Raw genomic sequence first — 23,430 nt, 5'->3', positions numbered from 1 at the left:
TTGTTCTCAACCTACATAATGCATAGTATGACAGCATTATATCACACAGTGGCTCTCTGCAGGGTTTTTTTTTTTTTTTTGTCTCTAAGTCCTCACGGTTGTTGGTTTGTTTTTTTTCCAGTGATATTCTATCATTATTTATTTCGGATTGTTACATGTATAGGTTAATATCTTCATTTTTATCATCTGGGCAACACTTACAGAGAAGCAGTTGTTGGCAATGAAAAATCTTAGGTTTCAGGCACCCTCCAACAATGCTCATCAAATATCTTTAAAAAAAGAAAAGTAAGAAAATCACACAACTAAAAGGAAAATCTAAATCGTAAACATTTAAACATAAATAACAATAATGAAAAAATATACATTTGTCTAGACAATATTACAAATGAGTAAATTGCATGTTAACAGGAATGTAGCAAATGTTCAGATATGATAAATATATATACACAGAGGTGTAAACAGTGTGTAAAACATTATATTTAAGCATACAAGTATATAATATATATAAGTATGTATAGTAGTAAAGCGGCAGTATTTTATAGTCTAGTATAGTGGACACAGTAGATAAATACTATATCATCACTCCAGCCAGATATTTGTATTGTAGAAGTAGCTGATCAGCATGTTACTTATTTTTAGATATTTTAATTTAAAGGTCTAGTGTGAAGGATTTAGTGACATGCAGTGGTGAGTTTTGACATTGCAACAAACTGAAACTTCTCCCATTTGCAAATGGCTCTATATAGAGCAAGTGTTTGATTTGTCCATTCTGGGCTACTGTAGAAACAACATAGCGGAATTCAAGAGGACCCGCTCCCTATGCAGACAGAAATGGTTCATTTTAAGCTTACAAAAACATTAGGATTCTTAGTTTCAGGTGACCATACATTCATGAAAATATTGTCATGGATATTATATACCATGTATGCCCTCATATCCCCCTTAATCCTACACACTTGACCTTTAAATATATTTGTATTCTCATAAAGATGAAACATTTTCCCCAAAATGTTATCATTAATTCAAAACAGGCGACTTTAATTGATTTTGGACTCCTGCAGGCCAGGAGGATGATTGCCTTATATTGGAGGAAACCAGATATACCTTCAATACATGTATGGGTGAAAGAGATGGCATCTTGTATTGTAATGGAGAAACTGACTTATATAACAAGGGGAAAGGCAGAAGAATTCGAAACAGTGTGGAAACCTCTAATGCAATTTCTTAGCCGTCAGGGTGCACAGTGATTTTGAAATTAATGTGTTACTGAGCCCGTCTATATTTAGTTATGTCTATTAATCTGTTTTTTGATATGTCTGTTTTGTTTTTTGTTATGTATGTCTAGTACAGTATGTCTATGTATTATTTTATTTTATGTCTAATTCAAGTATTGTTATTGTTTTATTCAGTGTCTGTTAGTTAAATATGTAAAGTCAATAAAAATATTGTTGAAAAAAAAAAGATGAACCATTTAGTTGTAAGTGACATGTGATGGTCAAACTAAATTTTAGAGTTTTAAATTCTGATTATTTTCAGTATTTTAATGTGCACTAAACATTTTTTCCAGCAAAAATTTCTATAGGTATTACTGACATGATTAAAAAATGAGAACTGTCTGTTGAACTAGACTGGGGAACTTACATGCAGACAAGTCAAAGGTTGAGGTGAACTTGTTGGAGTTTAGGACCCTGCAGGTGTCCGCTGAGAGTCACGTGACAGTGTTTTAGAAGCGGGCAGGACGCTGATGGTACCTTTTCAACAGATTGCAGGCAGCGGAGCTGTGACAAAAGACATGAAATAATAATTGATTAATACTAATAAGTGATGAATTAATTTAAGGTTGAGTCCTCGCGGGACGGCAGCGGACATGGCTGCTGGTGTCTTACTCTTCGTTGGAGTGAACCTCGCATGTTTATCTGTCAGTGGAAACTTGGTAAGAGAGAGATACAGTAAGTTACTTTATTAATGGAAAAGTCAGCTGATCAGTCACAGGGCTGTAGTTCCTGCAAAGTTTTCGTCACGTTCAAACAAGAACAGTTTAACATTTTATATTGGTTTGATCATTTTCTCTCAGTTTAACGCTAAAAAATATAAAGTGTTCAATGTTATGCTGACATAATTTCCAATCCAGGAAGATGATAAATATCACTCTGTATGTAACGGAAATACTCTACTATATATCTCATTTTAGTAAAAGTGGCAATACAGTAGTGTACAAGTAAAAGTCCTGCATTCAAAATCTTCAAAGTAAAAGTGCAGTATGATCATTGAAATATACTATAGCATTTTATTTGAATGATCACAGATAAAATAAATTAAAAGTGCAAAGAACGTGTCAGTATGGGAGGAACTTTTACTTTGCATACCTCCGGGAGCTATTTTTATTTTTTCATTTTTATTTACATTTTCATGTGATTTAAAAAAAAAAAAAAAAGTTGCTGTGAACTTGCTGTTTATGATGTTGAACATTTCAGTTTTGACTTAACATTTGCTGGAGTTATTATACTACTTATTATACTACAAATTCTAAATATTGACAAAGATTTTCACTGATATTGTAAATGCATATCAGTTCCAAATATCGGTTATCGGTCTCATTAACTACTAATAATTTGTATCAGCCCTATAAAACCAATATCAGTCAACCCCTTATCAAAAGTAAAACTACTCATGATACAGAATGACTATTTAAGTATAACACATGCAATATTACTGGATTACATGTTTCGGCTGGTAATAATGGAGATAATTTTAATTACTTTACTGCTAGCTCAATCTAAAATATCATAATTTATTAGTTGATTATGCATTTTATTAGAATAATCTAAATCTGCAAAGTATCTTTTAACTAAAGCTTTAAAATAAATGTAGTGGAGGACAGTACATAAAGTAGTTTGCCTCCAAAATGTACCTCAGTATATAGTATCACAACATGGAAATGAGGTACTCAAGCTAAGTACAAGTACCTCAAACTTGTACCTCAAGAGCAGTCAACTTGATGAAATGTTAGTTATGTTACACCACTCACTGCATGCAACAGAGATGACAGAGTCAATGCAAACTTCCACTTTTCCTCCGAGAGCAGATATCATGCCATCTCTTGCAGGTCTCTGGGGAAAGATCGTTCTCTATAGACTACAAAAACAACTGTTTCCTCAAAGATGAGAAGCCTTTTCAGTTCATCTCAGGCAGCATTCACTACTCCAGAATCCCACAGTACTACTGGAAGGACCGGCTCGTAAAGATGTACATGACTGGACTCAATGCTGTCCAAGTGTAAGTTCAACACATCAGACTCTGAAATGCATGTTTTTGGCATATTCTCTTCTTTTACTGAAAGATTTACTCTGCGTCCACACAGATATGTTCCCTGGAACTTCCATGAAACAGTACAGGGCGTGTACAACTTCACAGGGGACCGAGACCTGGAACATTTTTTGGATCTGGCCAATCAGACAGGTCTTCTGGTCATCCTGCGTCCTGGACCGTACATTTGTGCAGAGTGGGAAATGGTGAGAAATTCAACGTTTGAACAGTATTTATAAAATGAGTTCACAACATTACAGCTTAAGGAAGAAGGAGATAAGGAATGGATATACACGATAAGTGAGTGATATATTATCAAGAAAGTGTCTCAAGCTGAAAATTACAGTGTGTCATTATACAAACAAACCATGGAACATCACAAAGATTTATCTGTCACACTTTTATAAATGCAGTTTTTCAAATATAGCAAGCAACTAGAAGTGCACTCAGAGAGCACAGATCTTAGCCTAGACCAAATGCTCTATCTCGCAATCTAATGAACGTGAAAAATAATTTGTGTACAAACCCCGGGATTCAGATCTGTCCCAACATGTAATGGGCTTTTTCCTACACCCGACTGCCAAGTTTCATGAAAATTGGACCAGTAGTTTTACTGTAATTCTGCTGAGCAACATAAAAACAAACTGAACCGAAAGCATAACCTCCTCGGCAGATATAACAATATTGTTGCTGAACAGTATGCTCTAGTCTATACCATAGACAAGAGTCATAGACAAGAGTTGGGTTTACCTGCACACAGCTCACAACATGGGTCAGGTCTGCGTTATCAGTAGTAACCATCGTATGAGCACAGTGCAGAGCTGCAACCATTAGCCAGCCAGTGGGATACACACATGGGACTCAGGTGCACACACAGCTGGACCGTCTACCACAACAAAAAACAGAGAAGCTCTGATTAGAACACAAACACAGTGATTGTGACTTCATTCTCTGGTCAGGATGCCATAACTCTGCTATATCTTTACATAGCAAATAGTTGTTTGCGCCATTTTAATGGTCTTTATAAAACCTTTAACATGTGTTTTATAAGCTTTAAAATATCATTCAGAAGTATGGATCTCATTGCGCCTTACTATTTACTATTCATGAGTACCATTTCGTGAGAAAGAGACTCGTGGACCGGTTTTTAGTCGCCTTACTTAGAAATCATAAGCATGATCTCCAACCACTTCCTGTTTGCATTTTTGATGACGCTGAGCATTTGATGAAACAATTTTCTTCCACTGCATCTATTTCCTGATATTTTCTTCCCAGGGTGGATTGCCAGCATGGCTACTTCAGAAACCAAATATCATACTTCGCTCAGCTGATGCAGGTATAACGTGCAACTACTGTGTGTGTCTTTTGTTCTTAGTTTTAAAAGTTAATGCTCCACTAATGTGTTTTCTTCTGCTCTAGATTATATCCAGGCAGTCAGCAACTGGCTTGCCGTTCTTCTGTCCAAAATGAAGCCTTGGCTTTATGTCAACGGGGGAAACATCATTACTGTCCAGGTAGAGCATTAAATGGGTACGTTTTTTTTAAATTAATTAGTATTTTAATGGTTTTAATAAGTAATCCTCTTTGGCTACAGGTGGAGAATGAATATGGAAGTTACTTTGCTTGTGACTACAACTACATGCGTCACCTGCGGACTCTGTTCCGCTTCTTTCTGGGTGAAGACACAGTCCTGTTCACCACTGATGGAAACACAGACAAGGAAATGGCATGCGGGAGTCTGGAGGGATTATATGCAACAGTAGACTTTGGCACAGGTGGACACTTAATGAAAATAATTAATATAGCATCCTGTACTTCCTGAAGTTATTAACAAGGGAAACTTACAATTTCTGCTATTTATTCTCGCCTACAGACACCAACATAACTGAAGCCTTCAGTCGGCAAAGACGGTTTGAACCTCGAGGGCCACTGGTTAATTACATTATTTTAATTTATTAATCCTAAAACGCTGCAATTACTGACTCACCAAAACAACATATGGTGGGAAAATGTTTTAAATTATGTTACAGGTGAACTCGGAGTTCTACACTGGCTGGTTGGACCACTGGGGAGATCAGCATGCTGTGGTTAATGCCCAGAAGGTCAGCAGAATGCTAGGAGAAATGCTAACCATGGGGGCCAGCGTCAACATGTATGTCTCCCTGTAACACTTCTGAATTTTCCTCTTCACTGGTCAAATTTTCCTGACATTGTTTTATTTTATTTTTTAAGTGTCAACAAATCCAACGAATATGGAATATTGCCAGCTTGTTCTTAAGGATGCATCGCTCACTGGTTTAAGATAAAACTGCTTCCAAGACAGTGGTGGAATGTAACTAAGTACATATACTCAAGTACTGTGCTTCAGTATGAATTTTAGGAAATTGTACTTTGCTTGAGTAATTTTTTTTTCATGCCCCATTTTTTTATGTCTCCATATATAAAGCATCTTTGTTTTTATCTGAAAAGTGTAAATAAGTCTGATATTATTATTATTATTATTATTATTATCTAATCCACTACATTCCAGCGGGCAATATTGTACTTTTTACTACTTGTATCTGAAAGCTTTAGTTACTAGTTCCTTTACAAATGAACATTTTTGCATAAAAAAAGCAGAAGAAAGGTTTATAAAATATGTTTTGTTGTAAATTAAACTACCCTATAGTTAATACAAGTACAGCTGAAACGTTTATTGTTAATCCATTGGCTGATTGGATTGAAGAGAAATAAATTGGCAAAAAAAAAAAGATAAATACTTCAGTCATTTTCTCATTTATTTTGAATAATTTCAAGTTTTGGGGCTGTTTTTTCTTTTTTATATTTGTGTTATTTGGATACTTTTATTTAACATTTTAAGTATATGTTTTTGATTATTCTCATTTTCCTTTACTTAAGTACCATCTTTAATGCAGAACCTTTACTTGTAACAGCGTATTTTTATAGGGTGCTATTAGTACTTTCATTTAAGTCAAGGATCTGAATACTTCCTCCACCACTGTCCCAGGAAGTGAAAATCACCTGTCCATGTAAATGTTCCCACTAATCCCAAAGTATGCCCCTCTGTCCCCTCAGGTACATGTTTGAAGGAGGCACTAATTTTGGCTACTGGAATGGTAAAGTCACTGGTTTCATTAATTGTCATTTTGGATCATCTGAGCCGTTCACACGATTCAGATGGAGATAACAGGCTCAACTTGTGGTGCATTTATCTCTTTGTCGCCCCCCCTGAAGGTGCTGATCATGACACAAGGTTCCGCTCAGTCGTGACTAGTTATGATTATGACGCCCCGCTGTCTGAGGCAGGAGACCCCACAGAGAAGCTGTTGGCCATCAGAGATGTTATTAAGCAGGTAGCACTGATTGAACTCCCCCCCCACTGAGCCTGGTGTCCTGATTACACTTGTTCATATGTGTAAGGTATGATTAATGTGTCACTGTATCTCTACAGTTTAGAGATATTCCCTCTGGCCCCATGCCGCCAGCAACTCCCAAGTTTGCCTACGGCTTTGTGACCCTAAAAAAGGTAATACACCGAACAAAAATTTAAATGCAACACTTTTGTTTTTGCTCCCATTTTTTTTTTACACGTTTAAATTAAGGATCTAAGTCTTTTTTATGCACTTAATGGATATATTACTTTCACATTTTGGTTGCAAATTTGTTAAAATCTGTTAGTGAGCACTTGTCCTTTTCTAAGATAATCCCTCCACCTGACATGTGTTGCTTATCAAGATGCTGATTAAACAGCATTGATACTACACAGTGTGCCTTGGGATGGTCCCAATAAAAGGCCACTCTAAAATGGGCAGTTTTATTACAAAACACACTGCCATGGGTGTCGCAAGTTTTTAAGGAGGTTCTGAGCTGATGTGATTTACACTTGGTCTGCAGTTGTGAGGCTGGTTGGATGTACTGTCAAATTAACAAAGACAACATTGGAGAAAGCTTATTGTAATGAAATGAACATTTAGTTCACGGGTGGATGGATTGTCTTGGAAAATTGAGAAGTGCTCCCTTACGCATACTTTTAAAAAAGTGTGACCAAAATTTGACAAATGTATCTATTAAGTGCATTAAAAAGTCTTTGATTTTTGACTTGAACCTGTAAAAAAAATGGCAGCAAAAACAAAGTGTTCCATTTTAATTTTTGCTCAGTACAATTTAAGCTTTTGAAGTGCTAAAACTCCCAAGAGAGGTTGCCGCGATTGATCCAAATAATTAATGCCTTTACAGGTTGGCAACATCAGCGATCTGTTGAACACCCTGTCGCCCCTTGGACCAGTGGAATCCCAGTATCCTCTGACATGTGAAGAGATGAAACAGGTACGGTGTCAGTCTAAAGGCAACAACAGAGAGGAAGGGACTAGTGTTGTAGTGACAGTAAACCTCTTGAAACATGGAGAACTTCTAGACTGTTGTGTCTGCAACCTGTCATGTCTATTGTGTTCAGTACTATGGATACATGCTTTATCGGACCACCCTGCCCCGGGACCTCTCAGAGCCTACGCCACTTATCTCTCCACTGAATGGGGTTCATGACCGTGCATATGTGTCCGTCAATGGGGTAAGCCTTCACAATGAACTTTTGTTGTCAGACTTTGTCAGGGTTAGGTACAGGGAAAACATCACAAATTAAGTCCAGACATGACTGTTTGTAAATTGTTGGGTTGTGAAAATTCTAATTCTTACTTAGGTTGTTATGATTTTTTTAATATATGTGTGTCTGTGTGGACAGGTTTTCCAGGGTCTATTGGAGAGAGACACTGTTCTTGTGATGAACCTTACTGGACAGCAGGGGGACACTGTGGACATCCTTGTTGAGAACATGGGCAGGGTGAACTTTGGCAGCAAGATCAATGACTACAAGGCAAGAGATTAAAGTCCAATACGATAGAGAGTAAATTACATTTTTTTCTGCAAATCATAACACTTCTTTAAAGCTTGTTTTGTTGACATTATCTTTACTTCCTCATTATCTGGGGTTCCACCAAACCTCAATGATTTATTTGTAAAACCAAAAACTGCTAAATCAGTGGTTTTTTTATTTATTTTGACCTCACTAAAACCAAGCAAGTAGTAAAGGTTGTTTGTGTTTCTTTTAGACCAATCAGAATCATCTTGGGTGGAGCTAAACGCAGGACGCAGCTTTCCTCTCGCAAAATTGTGTCGAGAACTCCTCCACTGGACAAATTCTGACTCTAAAATGATAAATTATTTTAAAAAAAGTATTCCCATTTGTTTGACAGTCACTGTGATTAAAAAAAACCCTACCTAATCAGAGTACAATTATTATATGGTAAACAGTATGTGTCCTGCAGGGCCTTTTGAGCGACCTGATCCTGGGTAAAGATGTACTGACTAACTGGAAGATCTACCCTTTGGACATTGATGGAGCCATTGCTGGTGGATGGCCTCATTCAGACGGTCAAAAGTCTCGCCCACCTCCTAAGAAAGAGTCTTCAGTTGGACCAGTCTTTTACATGGGGACCTTACAGCCCAACGGCCTTGCCTGGGACACCTTTCTCAAACTCCATGAGTGGAAAAAGGTAATGTTGAGGTTGACACTTGAATTCCTGCGTGTGTTTACCTCATGATTCCAGAGAAAAAAGTAATAGTATCCTCATCATTGTCTTTTTTTTTTTTTGTAATAGGGTCAGATTTGGATCAATGGTATGAATCTGGGACGATACTGGCCAGCCAAGGGCCCTCAACAGACTCTTTATGTCCCTGGACCCCTGCTCAGCACCACCCAGCCAAACAACATCACAGTGCTGGAGCTGGAAGGGGCCCCAGCTCACCTACGGATTCTGTTCATGGACCGACCTCAACTCAACTTCACTGCTGGAAAGTCTTAACAGACCGCACTGCGTATTGTAGTACGATATTTTCAACACTCAGCTGTAGGCAACTACATCCCAATATGTGTGTAAAGCAAGTTTGACTAAAGCCAAATAGAAGTCTTTGGAACAATTCACCTGATGTGAGAAAAATGCGCAATGCTTTTTCCTTATTATTTCTGTGGCATCACTATTCTTGATCACTTCAGATTTCAGTGTATCATTTGTAGCCAGTTTCTTCTATCGTTGCACTCCAGTGTCAGCTGCTTTAAAACATTCAGTCAAACAGTGATTTATGATGATTTTGTCTTTAAGTTTGAACATTCACTGAACACCTGTGGGAAAAAAATGACAGCGATGTAAAAACAGTATGACAGTTTTTTATTGAATTAGATTTTTTTTTTTTTTACCTTTTGATATTTGCAGATAATTTGAATAAATTATACATTTATTACGTTATGTTTTAAAACAATATACGCCTCCAGTTGTCTGAGTTGATCAGCCACAACTGAATTATATTTAAAATGTATTTTTGTAGTTGAAAATGAAACTAGCACCTTTCCAAGACGCTGCTATACTAAGCTTGATTTACAGTTGGGTGCTTGACACTTTTGATGAGTATTGCTCAACAGAAATTATGTATTTTCAACAGGGAAAAAGTGCCGCTCAACACTTTCCTTTCATGTCGCACGTGTAGAATTGCAGTTAACGTCATATTTTGCTGTGCAATGTGATTGGTAGTGTTACTTACTTACGTTGCCATTGAGATAGCAGTTGTCAATCAAAACCAATGCCGCCATTTCCGTCACTTCTGTTCCACAGAAGCTGCTGTCTGTCAGCAGCAGCACTTGAGGCCCTCAGAGGACAGCGGCCTGCCAAACTGCCTTCACCAGGCTGACTGACAGCAGGCATTTACTGCACCAAAATAGTTTTTTCATCAACAGTGACTGTGTTTTTTGACTGATTCAATGATTTTATTTCCCAGCCCACTGTAGCAAGAGAGGGGAATCTGCCACTCAGACAGACTGGGAGCTGATCAATCAATGTAGATAGTTTTAATAAATTAAAACCACATATACAGCAGGATATTTGTGTTATTTAAACAGCTGTCTGTGCAGATTACGCTTCACTAAATGGGACAGAAATAGACTTTGACTGTAAAAACTGCAGGTGGTCTCTAGTTACCACAAAGAAGACTTGGAATCTTTCGCCGAAACATAAATTTAAAATGACGCGCAACCAATTAATTTCTTTTGAGCAACACTCATCAAAAGTGTCAAGCCCCCGGACATAAATCAGGCTTTGGAATTCAATCAAGGCTGCACAAATTCACTGTTAGACTTAAGAGGTAGCTTGCTTCTGAGTAAGATTTCCCACAGGGGTGTTAGGTCTTGCCTGGGAGGGTGTTGGCTTTTCGATGTGCTTGGACACAGCGAGGGGTGCAGAACGAATAGTCTAGGTACTGAAATGGGATCTTCCCGAGTAGAGACTCTCCACACATCCAGCACCTCCTGGAGACAAAGACAGAAGCACAATGACATTTTTGAGCAAAAAAAGCAGCTACAGTACTGCTCGCACTGTAAATGTATGAGCCCCTGCGTGTTGACTCTAATGAGAGAATGTCTCCTGAGGGACTTACTTGACATTAGAGAGGCCGATGCCTGTTGCAGCTACTTGCTCTGCTAACCTCCTCTCTGCTGCCAGAGCTCTCTGTAACCAAAAAAACAATACTTCCAACTTTTAATGTTAAAAAAAACAAAACAAAACTGAATATCAGAGATGAAACACACATCAACTTACCTTTTCACGATCAGTCAGAGATGCAAACCTCTTCTTTTCCTCTGCCTCCAATTCTTGTTTCCGCTTTTCCTCCTTCTGCTCTTTTTCTCTGTGTTTCCTCAGTGCCTTTTGTGCCTTTTTCTTCTCTGTCTTTTTAGATTCAATTTCTGCTGTGAGTGGCCCAGGGACCTTGAGGTGCGGAAGTTTAAAAGAAAATAAGTGCTCTGCTTGAATTTAATGGCAATAAGAAACGTTAGACTGCACATTTTTACCTGCGCCTTGCTGTAGTCATATTTGTCAGGATTCTCGCCCATGTATTTACGAAAGACATTCCTCGTGTCCTTATCAGGGGCAACAATATACGGGGTCTGCCCTTTGTTATTCCTGTGATAAAATATTGCAGAAATAATGTTAAAGCCCGGGCTTAGGTTCACTGCATTCACTGCAACTGCTGCAAGCTATCACACTATCAAGAATTATAGCTTTATTCTTTCAGTATATTATTTTTTATACCTGCAGGCTGGGTCTGCTCCCGCGTCCAGGAGCAGCCTGACCACAGCCTTCTGTGCAGCAGCTGAGGCCACATGCAGAAAAGTGAACCCCGACGAGTCTATGGGCTTATTAAGGATAGTTAGAGGACTTGTGACATCTAAAGGGTTGCTCTCCGTCTGCTCTCGGCTTTCTGACATTTCTCCAGGAAGCTGAAGGAGTCTGCACAGAGCGTTCACATCCCCGACCTTACAGGCTGTAAACACTTCATCCCTCAGGGCAAACTCTGAAGACTCATCAACTATTTCTAAGGACACAGAAAATTCAATACGTTTCTTGAACATTTTATATTCCAGAAGTAAAGAGAAATGCAAAACTGAGAAACAGGTGCAACATAACAGTGCAAAAGAAGCACTGACTCACCTTCCAGTTGTTTCTTACTCTGTGCTTTCCTCTTTCTCTTGTTCTTTGTTTGCGTCTCTTGAGGAGCGTCTTCTGCTGCTGTAGCCTCAGGCACTTCCTCTTCTTGATTATCTGCTTCTGTGTTACTCAACTCTGTCACACATGGATGTGAAATTTCATTAACCTTGCAGAACTATGTGATAAATAAGCATTCCTTTGGTTTCTATAATGTAGTTATTTGATGACACACTGGACAGACCTACCCTCATTTTGCAGTTTGGTTTCCTCTTTCTTTCTCCTCCTCCTCCTCCTGTGCCTGGAGGGATAGATTTCAGACTCCCTGAGGTCCAGAGTTCCTATTGTCAGCTCCATCATCTCCAACTGGATCTCTCCAGCCTCTTCTTCATCAGAGCTTTCGTGCTTTTCTGCTGCTTATGCCAAAAATAAAGGAAGTGTACTGTAACACCAAACTTCACAGTAAAAAAACTTTGTGTTTGTGAAATACTAGTTTCATTCTAATTTTAGTAAGCTTAATTTTGGCATCATATTTTATCCTCAACAAAGTGTAAGCCCACAGTGTCCAGTTTCATCTCTTGAGCTTACCTTTCTCTTGATCTGTATTTGTTTGTGCTGTAGGTTTGACAGATTTTTTCCAGGTCTTCTTAGTTGGACTGAAGACTGCAGACACGTCTGTGTCTTTCCCTGCAACAAGATATTACGCACACTGTATTTATTATATCCTGGCTGTATGACAATGAGCAGATAACATGTCATTATTCCAAGGATATAATTCAGTTTACCATAAACATGGACAGTGGAAAGCACCTCGTGTGCCCTCTGTGTCTCTCGAAAGGTTGCCCTGCGTGTGGCAAAGGGAAGAGTGCGAATCCTGGGATCTTTTTTGTCAAGCGGAGCCATGCGACCACCAAAAAAGATGCCTTTGTTGTAGCTGGGGGCTCGTACAAATATTGCAGAGGCCTCCTTCAAGTGTTCAGCCCAGCTGACCAGAAGATCTTGGATGTCCTGCAAAACATTACACAATGTAGAATTTATATTTTTTATTATTGTATCATGCAAACAATAATGCCCCCTGAATGGGCTTATAAGTAACCATATGATCAAACAAGCCAGAGCCAAAGCCCAGAGAACGTATTTTTAGACAAGAAAAAGTAACAAAAAAAGGATCATAGTTATCAAGGACACAATTAAGAGACTTAGATAAAGATGTCAATAAAAGGTACGAATGATAAAAAGCAAGTTCAGTGAAATAATAAGCCCCTGAGAATACTTAAAATTACTTAAGATTTAGACAAAATAATCTGATACAAGAACAGCTAAAAGTGAGATTTAAAATCAGCTTAAGGATAAAACCAAGGTAAGTTTTAGATTGTTCTTTATGTTGTTCCAGGCTGCAGGTGCACTGTGAGAAAAACTGGATTTTCCAAGCTCAGTAAAAACAGCCAGCACCCGCAACATAATCCAATCTTTTGAGCATGTTTGATAAGAGCCCACATTAACCCTGCAGCAGCCCTGACACAGCCAGCAGACTGTGAATAAGCAGCACTGAGGCTTCGCAGATGCATCAACTCACTCACATAAAAGTAAATATAATTGCCACTTTTAGAGAAGGATGTATACCTTAACAGAAACTTCAAATGGTACTAGAAAAAAAGCATTATGAGGAGTACATGGATCGTCATTAGCTATCTGAGAGAGCTTAATTTGTTTATACTTTGTAAATAAAAGACAAAACTATCAATGGAAAGGAAAAAAAATGAGCGCGCAGTTAAATGAACTATAATCTTACCTTGACTAGCGCCGCCTCATTGTGTCGCCTCAGAGCAGCTCCTGCAGATTTGGGCGTGTTACTGCGGTTCTGAGAGTCTCTGAGTCCTTGAGCAGTGCCTCGCTTTGCTCGCACTGTGTATCGGTGGAAGGTCTTGTGCTGAAGGACGTCTTTTCTGTAAAATATATACGTTTTGTTGGGAAAATTCTCACACACGACTGAGTTGGCAATCCTGTAATCAAAGGTACTGAGAGCAAACAAACCAAAAATCTGTCCACTCACCCTCGAAATACAGCACCAGCAAAGTGGCCTCCACCTGTCATGAGAATGACCCACACGGTCTTCTCATTAATGGCCTTCAGGGACGATGCCTTGTCTAGCTCATCATCCGACTGAAATATTGCAGGAACAGAACATGAAATTACAGTAAAACTAGAATCAGCTCATTTTCAAGGTAGGCACCGAAGATCAGTGTCACCGATTCAGTATCTCACTAAATGTCTCCCATTCTGTTTCTGAGTTACGGCGTTAAAAAAAGCTGGAAAAGTGTTTTTTTGCAGACTATTATAATGTCACATGAAAGTTGACCTTTGACCCCTTGCATATAAAATGTCATCATTTTATCCTAGTAGACATTTGAGTGAATTTTTGTCATGATAAGCAAATGAATTCTTGAGTTATGGGCGAAAAAATGTTTTGTCACAGTGACCTATGACCACCAAACTCAAATCATTGAGTCCAAGTGAAAGTTTGTGCCAAATTTAAAGAAATTCCCTCTAAGAGATCTTGAGATATCGCATTCACAAGAATGAGATGGACAGAAAAACTGAAAACATGATGCCTCCACCGACTGCTACTACCAGCACAAAGGCTTAAAATTTACATGTCTATGGTCCGACACAGTGCTGCGCTGCACCTGCGGAGTCTCACCTTTCCCTGCAGAATGCAGCGGTACACCGACAGATACTGTCCAGTTGAGTTCTGGAAAACCACCTTGCTGGAGAGCCGACCAGTAAATAAACTGGTCTCAGCTGAGCTCTCATTATCAGTACCAGTGACGTTGCTGTATGTTCCCCCACTCTCACTTTCGGAGTCTTCGTCCTCTGAATCGGACTCTGAGCCTGAGATACTTGACATGTCTCCTGTAAAGCCATAATGTAAAGAAATCAATCAACTGATACAAACACTTTAGCAGCCCATCGCTCTCGTTTAAATGTAGCGACTCTGGTTTCCTCACCAGCTCCAGTCTTCTTCTCAAACTCCTCAGCTGTGATCGGCGGCATTCCCGAAATCTTTAGTCTCAAGTTGAAGCGATGCCAGTCGAGCTTGTAGTGCTCCATCTGAAATTTAAGGACAAAACATATTTTGCTTAAATGATGAATCGGGCTCGTGTACAGTCTTCAGTGCATCAGTGGGTCTTGAAGTTGTGTGGTCACCTGTTCTTCACGATTGATAAAGACACATTTGCAGGCTGAGCAGACCATCTTGTCTGAAACCTCTCTAACCAGGCTGGACTCTCGCTGTCTGTCCTCCTCTGGGGATTTGTCTTCCAGCTCTATTAGGGAGGCAACACAAGGCTAGGTTCAAATAGAAAATGAAGGGCGTTGTCTTTTCACTACAGAAACACACAGGTGGAATTTCACTAAGTACATCATCATCTACAGGGATGGTTTAGATTTGTTTTTAAGTGGGGTTGTATGGAGTACAGTACAAGTCAGCGTATTACATACAGCAGATGTCAGTCAACACGCCCCCAGTTTGAAGAAGGACGCTGGAGTCCAGCACAGAAATTAACCAATGTACTGCTGTCGAGGAGACAGCAACAAAATATATTCAAGTCACCAAAGAAAATCAATAACAGTTTGAGTGTATGCTATACTGAGAATATTTTCACTGCTTTAACTTTCTGTCAGACATCCTGCTCCAACAGGGCCATTAACAGCTTCAGTTCCCCATCTATTTAATTGTCAAGGCCACCAGACTCCACTGACAAAAACTGTCATTTTAGCTTGCTGAATTAAAACTGCTGGCTACCACTGCTTCAACCAGTCAGTTTGCGTTGTTGTGTGACTTAGGAGAATCCCAGCTAACCCTTTTAAATGCCAAAATCCCACAATAACACAGACAAACTTACTGATCGAGGCAGCGGTAGACCAGCAGCTCCTGTGATCATCAACTTTAAATCATTGTTTTTCTCAGTGGAGTCTGGCTTTGAAAAGAGCCATATAACGGCCTGATTTCCCTCTGGAAATCAATGTCTGACAGTGAGATAAAGCAGTGATAATAGTCTAAATATATTGTACACTTAAACTGGTGTTGATTTTTTTAGGTGACTAAAATACATTTTTTTGCTGACCACTCCACAGCAGTACATAAGCTTCTGTGTTGGACTCCAGCCTGCTTTTCAAAACTGGGTGTGAGCATACTGACATCTACCCCATACAACCCCACTTTAAAAAATCTGAATAATCCCTTTAAGTATTGTACCTAAGTACAATTTTGAGGTACTTGTACTTTACTTGAATATTTCCTTTAAATGCAACTTTATACTTCACTTCATAAAAGAGGGCACTTTTTTCATCCACTACATTTGTCTGACAGCTTAAGTTACTTTTCAGATTACAATTTTTCATACCCTTCCTGTCCAGTGAAAACCATGTTAGTGTTCTGTTTCTGTAAACTTATGAAAAATTGCCTTTTCAGAGATCTAAAAAGCACTCTAAAGCAATCTAAAAGCACATGATGATCTTATAGCATATGATGCAGATTTGACTACCCTACTCTACAAGCACATAAAAAGGAGTTACAATTACCGCTGGACAATGCAACATTAACACTAATGCATCAGTAATATTAATCCTAAAAACATTTTAAAACACTGAAAGCAGCCATTGTTCAGTAGAATGACTCCCTTCACTATTAACCTTTTTACACACATTTCGCTTATACTTTCAATACTTTAACTTAAGTAAGAGGTTGAATTCAGGACTTTTGCTTGTAGTCAAGTATTTTCACACAGAAGTATTAGCACTTTTAAGTAAAGGATCTGAATACTTTTTCACAATTCAGAAAGCACAGCTACAGTTCACAGATACCGGCTGAGGCTGGGTCAGTGTTGACAGCCTGTGTCACTTCTCTCAGTCCCATCAAAGCCTCGTCATTTGGGGACAAATGAAAGATGGAGCGGCAGTCAGCGACGGTGGTCATTGTTGTTTTTCCTCGTGACCTAAGTAATGACATTAAAAACACAGAAACATATTGTAAGTTTTGTTTGGAGTTATCCAAAATAATAACTTTCATTCAGACATACCCACAATAATTAACTACACTAGTCTGTTGTTAACAGCTTAGTCAAGCTCTTACAGTATTACTGTTATTACCTGGCAACAGATACAAACCAATTTTATTCCGAAAGCTAGCGTCATCTTAGCTGATGTAACTATCTGCTCTTTGAACCACACGTGTAGTGATGACTAACAGCAGCCACTGTGTCCATTAAAAGGCTGTGTTGTCCACCTTCTGCCAATATGTCTTTAAGTATATTACAACTTTTATAAATTACAATTTACTAACTTAAAAATAGCAAACAACTCACCATAAAAGGATGTCTGGAAAAGCAGCGCTACCGCAGTGTTAAGACTGTGTTCTCGCGACACGTCTACGGAAGCCCAGAAGCGACAATAAAGCGTAGATGAGAAGGCGTTCAAAGCACAGACCAAAGGTTGCAAACTAGCATTTGTTTTCTGCAGCTATAAGTGATATAACTCCATGTATTTCACACGGTACGTAATCACATCTTTGCTGTACTCTAGACCCTTTAAACCCTGGATCAACATCATCTTTCTTGTGCTTTCCTCAGATGCCTTTCACAAGCATTTTAACTAATGAAACGTGTGCAAATTCGGTTTGATGTATTTCTAAAACATGGGGGGGGGGCAATCTGCAACTTGGGGGGGGGGGGGGGGGGGGGGGTGGGGGGGCAATCATCAACTTGGTATGATATGTCCAAAAAAAAAAAAAAATAGAAAAAAGTAAAAGATGACACGAAAATTAGCTTTAAAAAAATAACAAGCAAGATAATCATTAGATAATAATCAAATAACTTGGAAAAAATATGAATAAAATTATATTTATATTACTATTATTATGTATTTATTAGGTAACGGTATAAATATATATTATACATTGATATTGATTATTTTATTTTAGCATTTTTTTCAGGTAATTTCCTGTTTTTCCATGCTTTTAATGTAATGTAATGTAATGTACTTAATGTCTCAGGTCCTATCAAATCATGTCGTGAGAGCTATCCTGCTGGGCTATTACATACAAGCACCTCTGGGACAAGATCAAACCAAACACTTTATTATTAGGTGCTACAAAACATATACACAAACAATTATTAATATCAAATGCAATTTATATAAAAACAACTGTGCCTGAAATCCACAAAATAAACATTACATTTTAGATTCACTTGGATTTGCTTTTATTTCTCTTTGATTTGCTTGCTGGTGCAAGGATCAAAGCTTGTGCTGTTGGCAAAGAAAGATAATATATTACAAATACATAATTTCAAATACAAGTTAACCTGTATGTAGACACTCCCCATGCTCCCCTTACCAGCCAAATTGCGAGCCTTTGCCTCCGCCAGACGCTCTTTCACCTCTAAAACCTCAGCAGTGCGGCTTCTCACTCTGTCCGTGAAGCACTGACTTCTTTTCTTCAAATCATTCCTTTGATTTTGGAAAGATAATAAATATACAATTTGCTATTCTTGATGAGGCAGTTAGTTTGGTAGATGCAGGTTTGGGGGGTTACTCCCTCTTTATCTATGCTTGTTGTAGCACAGCACATTACCTGTCTGCAGATGCTTCACCGTTCAGGTGTTCAGAGAGGTGCCTTGCCTCTTGCAGCAGAAGGCCCAGTTGCTGCAACACATCAGCAACTTCACTTTTTTCCATCATCAAATCCCATCTTCGCTCTGTTTCTCTTTTACTGCAAATGAGAACAAGGCAAATATGAACTGACAAAATCAGTATTGTATGATAGTACATAATGTGTTGTTTGGTCAACCTTAATAAGCTAAAACCCTCTCTTGGCAGATGTTCTGACCACGTCAAAGCAGGAAAAACCTTTTTATAATTAACAAGTAATATTTCCCAGGACACTTACTGGAACGGAGATATCTTTAACGCAAGTAGTTCCAACTGTGCTTTTTCTGTTATGTCAGTTGTGTAAGTTGAAAAAAAAACAAAACACAACAACAATAACAACAACATTTGGTAAGCATTTTGCATATAGGCACTGGAGCTGGTGATTTTTACACTCAACTGACAAATCCAAATCACCTTAAAGACAAGTCAAGCTTGAATGGGTTAATTAGGGTTAACAATCTAAACATTTCTGCCTTTAAAAAAAAAAAGCCGTTTTGATTTTTACAACCTCCCCTAGTTTATAGATGTTAGCCTAATATCATGGCTCCTTTTACTGTCTCCTTCTTAACTTTGTTCAAACAACACATCATTGAACATTTGACTGTGTTCTAAACTATTACTAAATATGACCTTTTTTGTCAAAATTGAGTTATTCACATAATTTCATAATTTTATTTTGTGACAATTTAACATTATGCAAGGTGTTTGTAAGTCATATCATATGCATTTTGGACTTTTTATTTAGAAAATAAAAAGAATATTTAGAATGCAAAACTTTGAATATACTGAAAAAAAAATGACTTTAGCAATGGATGGACCACTGAAAGGGACAAACTCAAATTTAAACAAAGCCTACTGACCAGAAAGAGACTCAAACTGACCACAAAGAGACGCAAAGGAACTGCAAAGAGGCACAGAAATACCACACGGAGACACAAAATTACCACAGAAAGTCATCCCAAAGACACATAAAACTCTAAAAACATGCATAAGGAGTACCAAGAGACACACACACACACACACACACACAAAGGACACAAAAAAGCCAAAACCACCACAAGCTGTGTTAGTGTCCTGTTTCTGTGTAGAAGTTTTGGTTGGGCTTTTTGCATGTCTGTGCCCAGAGGCCCTTTGTCACATAATCAGACCATTGATTTAACACAACTGCAAAGAGAAACATAAATTCCACTTTAGCTTATTTGGCTTTTGATGGCGTTTTTTGTTTGTTTTTAAATATATGCTGCCATAGACTTTTCTATAAACGAAAATAAAATATGTAATGTTAAACTTTACAAGTGCCGAACAAAAGTCCAAAAAAGAAGAACATAAAAACAGTTACAAAACAGTTATATATATATATAAGTTAAGTTAAAAAAGTTTTAAAAGTTAACTGCCACGTTACGTAATGACGTCTTATGGCTGGGGTGAGACGCAGGGTTTTTTTTTTTGTTTGTTTTTTACAATATATGTTATACTCGTATTCCGGAGGACCAAGTTTAACTCCAGCTTAACAAAAGTAAACCATAGAACCGTAAAATAACGTTACATGGATTCTTGTGACAGTACCAGTCAACGATTTCGTCCTCAGCGCGCAGTCTTTTCTGCCTGACCTCCGTCAGTTCACGGGTGTTTTCTTGGATGGCGCGCCGCAGCTCTTGGACCTGCAAGCAAAGAGAAAGGAATAACAAGGTTAACATATCGCGCCCTGGTTTTCTAACAAAGAGCTAATATTTACTGAAGCTAATGTTGGCAAGCTGCCATAGCAGTTTTTGTATATTATTGTTATGTGCTTGGTATTTTGTAACTTCAGTAATGACGCATTTCGCCATAACGTTAGCCGCTGACACCAAACATTGTTAGCTCGCGTGTTAGCTAAGTTAAGTAGCTAGCTTACAGGTATGTTGTATTTTTGATGTTAGCTACCATCAGCGTCAACCTACTCTAGAGTTTTCGTGTTGTGATAGAGATGTATCGCCTATTGAGGCCATTGTATTATATGTTAGGTAAAGTGTTAAATTGTCTTTCAGGATTTGTTGACGTGCTCTGGTGAGATCCGAACTCGGGTCCGGTGGTGCTCTTTCCGGCACCTGATACAGAGCACTTCCGCCCTTTAAAGTAAGCACTTCCGCGAAGACTGCCAGAGCCCGGATAGCTCAGTCGGTAGAGCATCAGACTTTTAATCTGAGGGTCCAGGGTTCAAGTCCCTGTTCGGGCGATGTTGTTTTTCTCTCTTCACCACGTATTGCGTATGTGAATATATTGTTAACACATGGATTTTGTGAGAGGTACTCATCATCTGAAATTAGCAGCGCAGCATGGCATGTCAACTGTTGGTAAGCTTAGCTTTAGCAGAAAGAAAACAGCACTCCTGGGCAATGTATGAGACATCTGAAGCCTAAAATTGCCCCAAAACCTGTGCCAAACATTTAACCATTTAATTTAAAGCTAGTAATTGAAGTGGAGCTGTTATTACACACAGTGAGACCTCACATTATCCTACTGGTCGAGTTGTTGTTTATGAAAGAATCAAACTAATTTGAGGATTAAACTCACTCACAAACATATAACAGTAACCTGGTAATTTACCTAAGATAATCATGGGTATTATCTCTGGACAGTGATTGGGAACACCTATAAAGCTTGGTGTTTGTGCAGGTAAAATGGCAACACTGAAGACATATCAGACTGGCAAAGATGGAGCGGATTATCCTCTTGTGCCTGGTTTCCACCTGTCTCTCTACCATACATGCTCAGGTAAATATTCCAGGGATTGGAGTGGGACTGCGATTTTAACAAGCTTAAACACAGACTGCAACAGAATTGCAAACAACTTTGTCTGTCTTTTTTATGCAGAAATATTTCTTTAGCCCAAAATGGGGTCCCATTGGCTATAAAGGTAAATTGAATTTGTATTTGATATAAATGTTAATTTGAGACAGCATTAAGAATGCATCTTCTGAGTAAAAACTCTTCTTTTTAAGAACGTAAAGAGCAGGACAGGACAGCGATGGATGAAATCATCAAAGCAAATGAGTTCCAAGGTAAGCATCACACAATTTATTTGAATTCTTTTTATGTTTACACTACATATGAGCTCCTGTTGCTGTGTCTAGGGTGATTTCATTTTGATTTATGTCTCAGCTTCCCGGATCATAGATGGCACTACCAGTCTCAGAGAGGGAGACATTGCTGTTTCTGCTGGTAGACGCTCCAAAGTCTGCTTTGCCCGTAGCTGCCTCTGGTCTAAGTCAGTGGATGGACATGTCTATATTGCATATAAGCTCTCACCTGAATACAGTATGTTATTTTAGTTTTTTGAGTGCAATTAAATGCAATACATTAGAGTTTAAACATTATGAGATTCACCATTCACTGACTTGTTCCCTGTCTAACAAATGAACAGCTGAAATGGAGACAAAGATGATAAAGAAAGGGATGGAAAGCGTAGAGAAAGGTACCTGTGTGCGGTTTGTTCCACGGACTCACCAGCGAGACTACATCGACATCCAGCCAAAGTCTGGGTGAGGGAATTTGCAGAGAATTCGATCCCTTTAGTTTTTGTTTTATAAATGTCACTCCTTTGGCAAAATGTTTTTTTGTGCCTAAGAGATGTTAAGAGATGAGTAAAGCAGTTTTTTTTTAAAAATATAAATAGAATATAAATATCAATTATTATATACTGTCCTGTTCTACGTACAGCATTAAACTCACTACTTGTAGTTGTTCTAATGATATGTGCTGTGTCTGGGTGTGTGTGTGTTAATCCAGGTGTTGGTCCTACCTTGGTGCGCGTGGTGGAAAACAGACCGTGTCTCTCCAGAGCCCTGGCTGCATCCAGGTTGGAGTGATCACCCATGAATTCATGCACTCCCTGGGCTTTGTGCACGAGCAGTCTCGCTTTGACCGGGACAACTATGTCACCATCATGTGGCCAAACATTTGGAGGGGTAATTTCAAAGGGGGGGGAGGGGGGGGTGGCATTGGGGAATGAAGTCTCCACAAACGGTAATTTTCAATTGTATACAAATATCCAGGATAATTGCTCACAGATATTAAGTTTCAGATATTTTCCAATTACAGATCGTTTGAGGAACTTTGAAAAATTCAAGACTGACAATCTGGACCTGCCATATGACTACGGCTCCATAATGCACTTTGGGATGTACGTATTCACTTGTTGTAGATCATTCAAAATATTATGATATATTTTATGTTTTGTAATGTAATATGTATATGTTTAGGTATGCCTACTCTCAGGATGGGGAGCCAACCATCATTCCCAAGAACAGCCTGAAGAGCAAGGACATAAAGCTGGGCCAGGCATCGTCTCTCAGTCACATTGACAAGATGAAAATCAACAAGCTTTATAAATGCGGTTAGTATCTGAACTACCCTCCCAGTAATTATTTATGAGCTAGAATCATTTTTGCAAAAATGGTTAAATAGGACCAGACATGTCATTTTTTTCTGTCCTTCTCTGCAGGTGGCAAGGATGATTACTAACCAAACTGATTGAGGTGAAACAGGGAGATCCTGAAAGCCTATATAGTAAACTGACATTAAATCAACACTTTCAATAAAGATTGATTCAAACTTTCTATCAGCATTTACCCTGTGTGCATGCGGTCGTATGTGTTTTAAATGAGAGAAGTTGTTGAAGTTGAGGGTTGAGAAAGTAAGCAGAGGTTTACTACAATATGTAGTAAAGAGAGAAGTAGTCATCCAAGTGTCCTTATCCACCCAAAATATACAGAATGTGTATGTTCATGAATCAGGAACAGATAACTTGAATGTGAAGAAAATGTTATCCTACATGTATGTATGCTTGCATACATAATACTGCAGTAAATAAAGTTTTTGAAGGATCAAAGCGAGTCATGTGATAACATTA

General features: G+C 38.5%; 3 protein-coding genes and 1 non-coding gene across 5 annotated transcripts; 3 read left to right on the top strand and 1 right to left on the bottom strand.

The window, feature by feature from the left end:
* The first annotated feature begins 1,742 nt into the window (after nucleotides 1-1,742).
* On the top strand, nucleotides 1,743-9,438 carry glb1l (galactosidase, beta 1-like). Its single transcript, XM_042494351.1, has 16 exons — nucleotides 1,743-1,933; nucleotides 3,107-3,276; nucleotides 3,362-3,512; nucleotides 4,582-4,642; nucleotides 4,726-4,820; nucleotides 4,901-5,081; nucleotides 5,180-5,238; nucleotides 5,337-5,458; nucleotides 6,382-6,422; nucleotides 6,541-6,659; nucleotides 6,758-6,832; nucleotides 7,543-7,632; nucleotides 7,760-7,873; nucleotides 8,045-8,176; nucleotides 8,628-8,855; nucleotides 8,961-9,438. Exons 1-16 carry the CDS (start codon nucleotides 1,868-1,870, stop codon nucleotides 9,162-9,164), a joined length of 1,908 nt encoding a protein of 635 aa, XP_042350285.1. The 5' UTR covers nucleotides 1,743-1,867; the 3' UTR covers nucleotides 9,165-9,438.
* Nucleotides 9,439-9,535: 97 nt separating this feature from the next.
* Nucleotides 9,536-17,261, bottom strand: ankzf1 (ankyrin repeat and zinc finger peptidyl tRNA hydrolase 1). Of its 2 annotated transcripts, none has more exons than XM_042494349.1 (16): nucleotides 17,198-17,261; nucleotides 16,698-16,828; nucleotides 15,039-15,157; nucleotides 14,840-14,942; nucleotides 14,533-14,744; nucleotides 13,885-13,994; nucleotides 13,624-13,777; nucleotides 12,617-12,839; nucleotides 12,420-12,518; nucleotides 12,080-12,247; nucleotides 11,838-11,969; nucleotides 11,439-11,721; nucleotides 11,198-11,309; nucleotides 10,947-11,114; nucleotides 10,786-10,856; nucleotides 9,536-10,657 (listed from the first exon to the last, which is right to left on the bottom strand). In XM_042494349.1, exons 2-16 carry the CDS (start codon nucleotides 16,807-16,809, stop codon nucleotides 10,531-10,533), a joined length of 2,193 nt encoding a protein of 730 aa, XP_042350283.1. In that variant the 5' UTR covers nucleotides 16,810-16,828; nucleotides 17,198-17,261; the 3' UTR covers nucleotides 9,536-10,530. The 2 variants fall into 2 exon arrangements, with proteins under 2 accessions (XP_042350283.1, XP_042350284.1); XM_042494350.1 differs by having other exon boundaries at nucleotides 12,080-12,244.
* Nucleotides 17,262-20,681: 3,420 nt separating this feature from the next.
* trnak-uuu lies at nucleotides 20,682-20,754 on the top strand. Its single transcript has one exon. It is a non-coding gene; the product is annotated as a tRNA-Lys (tRNA).
* A 479-nt stretch (nucleotides 20,755-21,233) lies between these two features.
* Nucleotides 21,234-23,051, top strand: LOC121949174 (hatching enzyme 1.2). The gene is made up of 9 exons (XM_042494793.1): nucleotides 21,234-21,293; nucleotides 21,393-21,435; nucleotides 21,521-21,580; nucleotides 21,681-21,836; nucleotides 21,943-22,060; nucleotides 22,308-22,486; nucleotides 22,620-22,701; nucleotides 22,781-22,914; nucleotides 23,023-23,051. The coding sequence occupies exons 1-9, from the start codon at nucleotides 21,234-21,236 to the stop codon at nucleotides 23,040-23,042; spliced, it is 852 nt and encodes a 283-aa protein (XP_042350727.1). The 3' UTR covers nucleotides 23,043-23,051.
* Nucleotides 23,052-23,430: the final 379 nt, after the last annotated feature.

This window comes from Plectropomus leopardus, chromosome 10, assembly GCF_008729295.1.
Source record: "Plectropomus leopardus isolate mb chromosome 10, YSFRI_Pleo_2.0, whole genome shotgun sequence".
In the NCBI taxonomy this organism is placed as follows: domain Eukaryota; kingdom Metazoa; phylum Chordata; class Actinopteri; order Perciformes; family Serranidae; genus Plectropomus; species Plectropomus leopardus.
The sequence above is the reverse complement of the archived record's forward strand: the minus strand, read 5'-3'. Positions and strand labels throughout refer to the sequence as shown.

What these genes read in the sequence shown, in the direction of transcription:
- ankzf1 (XM_042494349.1), bottom strand. Translation starts at nt 16,809, where the DNA reads ATGACCACCGTCGCTGACTGCCGCTCCATCTTTCATTTGTCCCCAAAT. An exon ending in TTATCAATCGTGAAGAACAG is followed by an intron (nt 14,943 to 15,038) that starts GTGACCACACAA and finishes CTTAAATTTCAG; the next exon opens with ATGGAGCACTACAAGCTCGA. An exon ending in ATCGGCCTCTCTAATGTCAA is followed by an intron (nt 10,658 to 10,785) that starts GTAAGTCCCTCA and finishes CTTTGTCTCCAG; the next exon opens with GAGGTGCTGGATGTGTGGAG.
- glb1l (XM_042494351.1), top strand. Translation starts at nt 1,868, where the DNA reads ATGGCTGCTGGTGTCTTACTCTTCGTTGGAGTGAACCTCGCATGTTTA. An exon ending in TTTGTGCAGAGTGGGAAATG is followed by an intron (nt 3,513 to 4,581) that starts GTGAGAAATTCA and finishes TTTTCTTCCCAG; the next exon opens with GGTGGATTGCCAGCATGGCT. An exon ending in ACTTCGCTCAGCTGATGCAG is followed by an intron (nt 4,643 to 4,725) that starts GTATAACGTGCA and finishes CTTCTGCTCTAG; the next exon opens with ATTATATCCAGGCAGTCAGC.
- LOC121949174 (XM_042494793.1), top strand. Translation starts at nt 21,234, where the DNA reads ATGGAGCGGATTATCCTCTTGTGCCTGGTTTCCACCTGTCTCTCTACC. An exon ending in GTGGCCAAACATTTGGAGGG is followed by an intron (nt 22,487 to 22,619) that starts GTAATTTCAAAG and finishes TTCCAATTACAG; the next exon opens with ATCGTTTGAGGAACTTTGAA. An exon ending in CAACAAGCTTTATAAATGCG is followed by an intron (nt 22,915 to 23,022) that starts GTTAGTATCTGA and finishes CCTTCTCTGCAG; the next exon opens with GTGGCAAGGATGATTACTAA.